Source organism: Sinohyriopsis cumingii, chromosome 13 (genome assembly GCF_028554795.1).
Source record: "Sinohyriopsis cumingii isolate HCF-2022 chromosome 13, ASM2855479v2, whole genome shotgun sequence".
Taxonomy (NCBI): Eukaryota; Metazoa; Mollusca; class Bivalvia; order Unionida; family Unionidae; genus Sinohyriopsis; species Sinohyriopsis cumingii.
Window position 1 is genome coordinate 50,333,301 of NC_142973.1, and position 10,358 is coordinate 50,343,658.

General features: G+C 34.3%; 1 protein-coding gene across 1 annotated transcript; it reads right to left on the reverse strand.

The window, feature by feature from the left end:
• Positions 1-376: 376 nt before the first annotated feature.
• On the reverse strand, positions 377-9,569 carry LOC149785526 (neuronal acetylcholine receptor subunit alpha-6-like). Its single transcript, XM_089979332.1, has 4 exons — positions 9,412-9,569; positions 6,200-6,336; positions 4,154-4,308; positions 377-1,013 (listed from the first exon to the last, which is right to left on the reverse strand). The coding sequence occupies exons 1-4, from the start codon at positions 9,455-9,457 to the stop codon at positions 560-562; spliced, it is 792 nt and encodes a 263-aa protein (XP_089835458.1). The 5' UTR covers positions 9,458-9,569; the 3' UTR covers positions 377-559.
• Between the last annotated feature and the right edge of the window lie 789 nt (positions 9,570-10,358).

A 10,358-nucleotide genomic window follows, 5' to 3' on the forward strand; every position in this document is an offset into this window, starting at 1 on the left:
GCAACTTTTAGCCCATTTCCTTAGCATTATAAAACTAAAAACGTTCCTAAAGTGTCGTTAAAACCCACAAAACAACCATACGCACTTATTATTTAGTGATAATGCTGTATGGCCTTACCTCATGTGGACCAATTTCGACACGACGTTACAGCTCTGAAAAGGTGAAAGTTGTGTGATAAATATACATATGTCACTATATATGCCTATCATCATAGCACAGAGAGAGAGAGAGAGAGAGAGAGAGAGAGAGAGAGAGAGAGAGAGAGATGAATGCTCTGTTATACATGTATTACGGTAGCTATAATTTTATGTCTTCAAGAAACAACATCGGTCAGAGATGCCGTGCATACCAGATACACATGTAATAACACGAAGCTTTGATCAAGTGCAAAGCAATTTATTTAACTCTGTTTGATAAGCTCCATGAAATAAGAGAAAAGCTGTAGAACTGTATTGGCTAAACAGCTGGTGTTCAGATGCATTTGCTGGGAAGCGAGCATGAAAATTAGGAGTTGCAAGTGATTTTTTTCTCTTGCATTAAAATAGATCAAAACCTATCCTACACGCTTTGGTGATGATCATCGAAATCCTGTGAGTTATAATGGCTTATTGGAGCACTGTCATGGTAGTACTTTGGGTCGCTGCTCAGAACGATGGTAAACGTAGCGACATCGTATGGCTCGGGACAACACGGGAATTTCTTCGGCTCCACTTGCACGCTTGTGCTCTTCACTTGAAATTTATCGGCGGGGAACCGTCTAAATTCTGACATGTCTATCTGCGATGAACGGTTCACAAGGTTCATCTCTTGTCTATCATACATCCAAGATAAGAATGTCAGTTTGCAGACAATTTCATCATAGCGGTCAATATTCATTTTGTTGGAAACTCCAAGCGGTTGTTTGCCTGTTTCGCAAAAACTCTTGAGATGGTATGGAGGTATATAATTGATGGTTCCATCGCTGAACACTAAGACTGTCATGCCTATGATTGGCTTATAGTCGTCACCAGCACTGGAAGTAGATGAAAAATCATGCTACATAAAAACTACGACGATGAAAGTCATGATTATGACGATGATCTAAGTTTAAATCAAGCCATGATTACTAAACTGTGAGGGCCAAACAGTTCTATTACTTTCTATTGCTTCGACGAAATGATTGCTTAAAATCAGAGAGGAAATAGCCAATAGACTTAGTTTGATTGCTTGTGTTTATCATGCACCAAAAGCAACACTCGAGTTACAGGGAATATGGGCGACATGTCATAAATGAAGGCCAGAATGTTTCAAGATATGCACAGAACGATATGAACAAGATTTTCTGGTCGTCGATCTATTTGGAGTTATCTCCTCCTTGTTATCTGAAAATATTTTCTTAAATCAAAAATCTGAAAAAGTAAACTACGTTTAAGTAACAAAATGACCAGAGTTGTGTGATTATTATAAACTTCGATCGAAATTTAACTAAAGTAACGCGTACCTGCCTTGACCATGCGGTTGAATGAGTATTGGCAACTAAACTGAGAACAGCATATTTTGTCATCAAAATGGGTTAATATGTTACTGTATATTGGATACTAAATGATGAACTAAATGTATTGCAGTCTGTACCATAATATTTACCGTGAAAAGATATTTTCATGCTTACAGTGATCTCGTTAAATTTGCTAAAATGTTACACTTGTAGAATATTTTGATATATAAAACGTAGCCGCATGACCGGAAACTAATCTACGTTTCAGATAAATTGGTAAATGCTCCTCCTGCTAATTGGCTTAAGCACATGTTTAATCAAGGTGACTGACAGAATAGTTTTAATTAAGTAATAAGTTGTTGTGAGTAAGCAATAAAAGTCTCATTTAAATTAAATGAAAATTTGGCAGTTTGGAAGATTTGTAATTGTACAGATTATCCATTGCTAACTAGATAATTGTTCCAGGTCGGCCTCTTTCTGATTAAATCGCGCTTCCTGTGCGTCGGTATCCGTTTTTTTTAATTTGTATTGTTTGCCAATACATGTCCGAATACTGTGACCTCGATACACGGACAGCAGTAGCGAAATAATAAAAATGAATACCGAGACAGGTGCTATGTTAGATGAATTAAGTTAGGACCCATTGGATATGATAAATCATATGAGTTCTTTTACGATGTTGGAAATATGCAGTTTGTCACATAGAAGTAACGATGATGTGCGTGTTTTAGCTTTTTCGCTTGTATATAAGTTGCTCGGACTGGGTAGTTTTCTGATTCTTATTGCTTCTTTTGCTGTTGTAACATCAATCAGCAGACGTATTTCATGTTGTATGGAGATATTATCTGAGAGGAAAAACGTGTTTGGATTATTCAGTGGAAATTGACAGTGCTCATCGGGCTATAATATTATTTTGGAACTATTTGTGAATTATTCAGATGAGTTATGGACAACGCCATTTTGACAAGTCAGGGTGTTGGTTCATGGATCTGAAATAAATACGAAATATTTCATTCGTTTGGACTTCAATAGAACTTTTTCAGGATTATTTTGGGTTCAGTTCATAATAATATGCATTCCTTTTAAATTAAAATTAATTGACAGGACGTCACGTGACACTGTCAAGTTCTAAACCATTAAACTGAAAGAGATCATGCTTTTGAGTATCTTGTTGGGCGGAAAAGCAGAATATTTAAACAAGTTTATGTTGTTATCAATTAAAATTTCAATCAACCATATAAATATATAAATATATGTACCATATTCATTTTTGTAACATACAAATAACATCCTTACATATCTGTACGAATGTCGGTGGTTTGATAATATTAAAATTATGACATCAATTCCCAAAACGAATCCACATTTCGATATTGCTTTAAATGTCACACGTAATGCCAAATAATACCATAAGATTAGATAAATATATATTATGACGTCACACTAACTTCTGAATGATGTACTATTATATGCTCATTTTTTTCTTCATTAACTTTACATTGTTAGATACGTGCAGTATTTTACGATATTGAACTCACGTTGAATTCATATTGGACTCATGTGAATAAAGGAACAAACAATGGACGCCGACGCCAGCACTTTTGATTTAGTTTATTTTTCTTGGATGAAGTAAACCAACTGAATCAACGAAAGCAGATGATTCGTAAACTGCCACATACCAGTTGCTTTGCCATATTCCGCGTTAACTTTTTCATAAAATGTTTCGGATTTAGTCTAGCTATAGACGCCAGAGAGGGTCCTTACAAATAACATGCAAGTGACAAGGCATAAACTGTCTTCTTTAGCTGGTAATAAGAATGGCAAAAAATATACTTACAGTTTTACATTCCGAATTTTCTCAAAATGTGGTTAGTTCTGCAAATCCGAATTACATGACCTATGTCATGGGTTCTCGAGCTTGATTACAGATTTCGAAATTGTCCTGTATTTTCGATAGTATTCAAAGTGTAATTACATCCTCCTTACTGCACTCAAAATGAAATCAACATTATATTCCATAGCGTCTTTTTAATAACTGCAATTGAAAGATTTCATATTGTACCAACATAATAATTTCAAACATTCAATGACAGAACAGAAACACACTTGCAGATGTCAACACGCTGTTGAAATCCGATGTACTTCATGTAGAACTGACACAGATAAATCCAGTCCATAATCAGGAAATTTCGTAGCATCGACAAAAGTATAACAATCTTTTCATTCCAGATCAAAAGGAAAAGTTGTTGCAATGCGCAAACGTTCACATTATGACTCCAAATTTCAATTTTAAGTAGACCAAAACGCCATTTTCTATCGCAAGTTAAGTCTAGCGCGCGACTAAGTTCAAATTTATCTGGGTGGAGTTATGTGCGCATTAATAATGTTCTTGTTGTGTAATGAGAAATCTACGCTTGTCTAATTCGTTTGGAATACGGAATACATTCAGCTACTTTGGTTCTTGTAGCATGTTTTTGTTTATATAATTAAGCCTTAGGTAGAAGAAGAAAATGAGCATATAATAAAAAGGTTACTGCATTTGTATGGGAAAATATGAACTCGTTTTGTCTGATGGATAAACTGCACTCCCAAGGCCGTACTGTATATCATCGTTCATATTCTCCCATACTAATGCAGTCACCTATAAATATTGTTAACGATGGTCAAAGTGTGCTTACTTGTTGAATAAAACAACATCTGGAATCCATACAGAGTCCGCTGGCAGATGCAGTACGCGCACGTCATCGTAGTCGGAAGGCTCCCAAGCTAATCGTTCGTCTCTCCATCTGTGATCTACGTATGAATGAGTTTCTATCATCCTTTTATCGTCATCCTGGTAAACGAAGATAAATGCATATACGTAAAGGTGATCGGAACATTTTGAGAACGAGCTGATGGCGAGGTGAACGGGGATCAGTGCTAGTCTGTTTATGTACCGGTCAGTGTAGATTTTATAGGTTCATTGAATAGTATATTCAATTACGTATTTCATTAACATAAGAATTTCCATAGACTACATATCACAAAAAAGGCGTCGTTATCCAAATCTATATGTATAATTTAAAAACAAAAACTCACAACGGTTATCGTCAATTGAATTAACTTTACACAAATGTTAGCATATACAAGGCATACTAAAAGGTAGGTGTGTGTGTGTGTGTGTGTGTGTGTGTGTGTGTGATTTATATTTTTAACGTAGCTTTGACAGTTTTTCAGCCATATCGCAACGATGTCTGCAATACGGCAGTTTATAGTAATGTCTGGCACTGGGGGTCATGCCGCAGACATGTAGCATGATGTCCCACCCAATCACATCCTGTCTCCAGGCCAATCAGTCCCAACACTAACCTCTTAATGCTGAGCGCCTAGCAAGGCAGCTGTTAGTACAATTTTTTTAAGTGTTTGGTATAATTCGGTCGGGGTTCAAACCCACGAACATCCGCAACCTAAACGGACGCTGTAACCACTAGCCCACCGAAGCGGCTACATACTAAAAGAAAACGATATTCATTTTTAATATAATTGTTGTCACAGTATCTTTCGCTTTTATCGATTTACTGATTTCGTATCTCCTTGTTTAAATTCTCATATTGTGGACAAACACATGGCGTTTTGTTAAAGCTGATTGATGTTTATGGTTACACAATAACTAGAAATAATCTCTGATGCCAAAGTCACTTTTTATATCTTTATATAGAAACAGATTGGTCGAATTTTGTAAACGTTTTAATTATTATTCCAGTCTGATAGAAAAAAACATTTACAACGCTTGGTTTAAAAAGTGGTATAAACTTCGAGCAATTTACATAATTAGGAACCATCCACATTTCACCAAAACTGAAACTGTTTAGTGTATCTGCAAGAAGTGTAACCCAGTTGATCCTATTATTTCATTCATGTTCAATATATAACTTCCCGTATGCAGTGCTTCATGTGATATTTGCAGAATTTGTCATTCTAAACCAATATTTAAATAACTTAATCAGACGAGATCCTTGTAAGTTCACCTTAAACAACGACGTCGGAAGTAGATTTTGTTTATATTCAACAAACAGTTTTAAAACCTTCGTTGTACACGTCAACTGGTGTCTGCCTGTTATAAACCTCATACACTTGATGCGTAATTCAAAATTGGAACAACATAAATATAAAAAAGTTTCAATAAATTCAATTCAATTTAAGTTGTTGTTCTGGGTTTAAGACCATTTTTCAGCATATGACAAAATCAAGTTAATTAAAATTTTCAACCACATCAATATAATTCCCGGTTTTGTTCCATACTTTGTCTTTTATTAACCGACAACTAGATTTGTATCGGCGATCATGCCTAAGAGTCGATATCAGATCTAACTGGACTCTTCACGTAACCGCACGTGCTGCACAGGGTATTTAGTGCTTTCATAATTTAATGTTTTTAATCATGAGTTTTTGGTGTCATCTCAAGTACAAACCAACTCTACGTAACAAAATTATTCACTTCACCATTTAGCCTCACTACCAGTTTCTTTTTTAAAATAATAAACAAGAATAATAGTTTTCAAATTGCACTGTATATAAAACATACATAACAATGGAATCAGACATTGGTGGTGATAATGGTCGTAGTAGCAGCAAAAACCGATGCAGTTTACAGCAGTAATATTAAGGATGGTGATCGTGGTTATGGTAGCAACAGTTCTGACATTTATCTTGTGGAAATAACCAAATATGATGCCAGTACTTACCACGTGATCAAGATTCTGTAGTGTGAGCCCGAGGGTGACGTTGAAACGGGAGCCATCGGAAGGTTCCGGTTTCACGCTTTTGACATAGTTTTCGAGAAGATCTTTCGTCAGCCTTTCTCGTGAAATCGCACCTGAACCTGGAGTTAAAGATATACAGTCCGTATGGTATGGATTTATAACCTGGTTTACCTTTATTTCTTTTTATATAAAAAATTGATTGCAAATTAAAATATTGTTTCATTACTCCTACTGATTCGTACATTCCTACTACTGAAACAGTGTATATATATATATATATATATATATATATATATATATATATATATATATATATATATATATATATATATATATATATATGTGTGTGTGTGTGTGTGTGTGTGTGTGTGCTGGATCCAGTAAACTGGAAAAAATTCTGATTCGCCAGATGATTTGGATTATATATAAATTTCTCGGGTAATCTTATCACAGATTTAATGATATATTCAGGATGTTTTCATTTTTCTTCACAAAATATATTTTTAAAAGTTGTTATTATCATTATTACAGCACAGTTGTATTTATCGTAATTTAATTTTGAATACTGCTAATACACTCTATAAGTATATTTATTCTATGGTCCTATTATCACATGGTTTACACGTTGTGGCCAAACAAGATTTGTGAAAAATATTTGAGCCAATTGCAACTTTCAGGAACATTTCGAATTAAAACAGCAAACTAAAATATGTCATTTATTGAGTTATTTACTAACGTGAGTTAAAATGTTCAGTATACGTATTCCTTTTTAAGACTGCGAATCATCCTAATATTTTCAGGAAAGCAGTTGTTTTCTGTTTGAATGTTCCTAGATTTCTCAGGTCCACTAAATATTTGATCGTCTCTTAAACAAGTGCATTTTATGTTTGCTTATCATCCCTGATAAATATATTGTCCTGGTGTTGTCATTACATTCAAATTTTCCCTGCCTATTATATTAATAGAGTGGTTAGTCAATTGTACGATTCAGTGTCAACACTTTTCTATTATTATCAACACGCTCTCTAATGTCAGCAAACTGTCTTTTAGCGTGTTAGCTTTGATTTGATCCTAATCATCCAAATTTTTTTAAAACAGTTTTTAGATTACAAAATATACAACAATTATCATACACGTAGCAAATTCTTCTAATATAAGGTACCGACCATTATTATTTTCTTATGAACTACGAACTTTTCTTTCCTTTTATCTCAAAATAATTTTTTCTTTCAAATAATGTTATAGATATCCAATACAAGGTTTTGGGGCATTTTCTGTCCGAAAATTTTTGCTACTAAATCACTTCCATGAAAATTTATTTTTGAGACTTCTGATGCTTGAGGCGAAGAGGACTATAATTTGCTTAACAATCTAACATTCACATTATGCAACTACACAGGTAAGGGCACAAATCTGGAAACGATTCAAGTGACTTTCACGTGGAAGTGTTCACCTTTTAATAAATCAGTTGTGGAAAGAAACTCCAACTTAACAGTATATGAACAAATGCTCCTTTTTAGTATGGGCGATTATGAAGACAAATTAAAGGAAATTATAAAGTGAAATTTTTCGAGTGAGATCACAAATCTACCATCAGATAAAAATGAATAATACCCTGCTAAGAATAGGTTTAAATACTGAGAGCACAAATTGTAATAAAGATCCACCAAAGAACATCGGTAACGACATCTTCGATAGACAAACTGACCAGGGGCTTGAAGGCAGTTCTAAATAGCTACCATGTACATCCGATGTCTTTTTCCTGCATGCGAGGGAAAAGGTCTCGGGCTTCCCGATAGGTGTAAACGAAGAAATTAATACGGGTCTGGATTCAGTTTAACATAAGCCTTAAATTTAGTATAGCCATTAGTCCGAGTTTCCTCTGACCCTTGCCACCCCATTTTTATATCTGGACATTGATGTTGGGGTGTAGTGTCAAAACTACCTATCGAAAAGTTGGAATTTGCCGACACCATTTAGTGTCGGAATAAGGTAGCCACTTACTAGCCGGCCTTGGTCAAAATTCAGCAACGATGTACTTTCGTCTCTTCTATCTGCAGGTTAAAGACATGAATGATATGCTTGCAATTTTTGAGAAAATAGATCATATTCATATCTATTTCATGCAGGTATATCTAGATGAAAGGTCAATCAAGTTTGCTAGGCCGGCTAGTAAGTGGCTATCCTATACCAGCTTTTCAATAGGCAGTGGACTCTGCTCCTACACCCCAACATCAAGGTCCAAATATCAAAAATGGGGTGGCAAGGGTCAGAGGAAACTCGGACTATATAGCTATATGAGCATTCGATTCTAGACTTAAAACTTAGTCTAGACGTAAGTTCTGTTGGTGAAATTTAAGCTTAACGTATCATATTGCTGGAAATGGTAAATAAAAATAAAAAGTCACATAACCATTGTGATTTTTTAAATATTTTAAAAAAAATTCAAATTGCTTATGTTTAAAAATAATTACCCTACCGATTCAAACAGCAAATTGGAATCGAAGCTATTTGTAAGTTTTCTTTAACCGTCCTAAGTCAAATCATTCTGTCTGTACAGCATCAGCTATAGTAAATGTGACAGATCATATAAGCGTTCAGAAGCGACTATTCCAGTAATGGGTGTCATATTTTAGAATTTGATTACAAATATATTTAAATTATTCACATTATTTGGATCCTTGTAATTCCATATTTCTATGTGCTCTAGTAGAAAACGTAATGAGTATCGCGTACTGGGGTGTCACAATGAAAGTTGTTGAAAACAGACTCGTACTATCCTTTTATTTGTTATGATAGATCCGACATCTACTTTTCTTGACCCACTTTAGTACCTGGTTAACATTGTAAAGTTCTATAGCAATCAAAAAATTTCGTTCGGGAAGCTTTTTAATTATATCTAAAGTGCATAGAATTCAAGATTAGAATTGAACAGGCTTTGGCTAAACTATTTTGACATTAAATTTCAGAACAACAATTAATATTTAATTTAATTATTTTTGAGTGAATGAATTTCCATAACCACAATGACATGCACTTTAGACCATGCTTTAAGAAGTACAGAAATGTGGAATATCATTTAAATGTATGAAGAATTTTCTGCTTTGCTTTTTTTCTTCTTTACATTAGATAAAATGCAATTCCAAACAAAACCTACATTTAAAGCACATGAAGTTTAGAAAATATTTACTTACAAGTACTCATGATCGCTGTTAGCAGTAACACGTATATCAAATACATCTTCACGCTTTTTCACTGGAGTTTTCAAATTCAAACGATTCTTGTAATTTCTTGCTGCTTTAAATGAATCCGTTTGAGTCCTCTGCTTATATATTCAGCCTTGTTTTCTTGTGTAACTTTTTAACCGAGTAAGTCACGTTTCAAAGTGCAAATGTTAGTTCGGTCACTGAGAAAACATGACTGATAGTAAAATAAAACGATTCTGGAATTAAAAAAAAAAATCACCTCCCTTCTTTGAGATTGCCCTTATGTCCCTGAACTTTCAAAAGATTGATATCTGTTTTCAAATTCACACCAAGTAAATACATACATGTTTACAAGGAATACTTTTCGTTAAATATTTTGTTTATATCATGACTAGAATTTTGAAACACTAATAAGATTGTGACTGAAGGAAACTGGTGGATGGGTAGTTAGGTAATACGTAAAGTAGGAAAAGACCTAGGTAAATAGACAAGGTGGGAAGATCGTTTGTTTTGGCTGGTAAGAATGAAGACAGATAGATAGACTGACGGATAGGAAGTTTGCATCAATGAATCTTCATCTATTTTACGTTTCTGTGTTTTGTTCTTTAAAAAAACGTACACGGTACACTGTGTCTAATTTCAAGCAGATAATTTAAATAAATATGTGTATATCTCAAGAACCTGAAAACAGACACTTCTACGCACCAGGCCTGCAATTTCATCTTTCAAATGTAGAATTTTCCTTGGGTATGAAGGGTGTATAAAATAACACAAATGACCATCATTAAGAACCTTGCAACAGGTGTAATACAATTCATTAAATGTAATAGCCCTACCAGGAAGTGCAAGACACCTCATTAATATATTTATGGGTATTCTTTATTTTAAAAACATAAAATAAGCTTTAGATAGCCTTTTTAAGCATTCATCATTTG

Bases quoted from the DNA above. Each gene is read 5' to 3' on its own strand.
- LOC149785526 (XM_089979332.1), bottom strand. From the start codon at position 9,457: ATGTATTTGATATACGTGTTACTGCTAACAGCGATCATGAGTACTT. The intron at 6,337-9,411 runs GTAAGTAAATAT...CTTTAACTCCAG, and splicing joins AACAGCGATCATGAGTACTT to GTTCAGGTGCGATTTCACGA. The intron at 1,014-4,153 runs GTAAGCACACTT...ATCTACTTCCAG, and splicing joins GATGTTGTTTTATTCAACAA to TGCTGGTGACGACTATAAGC.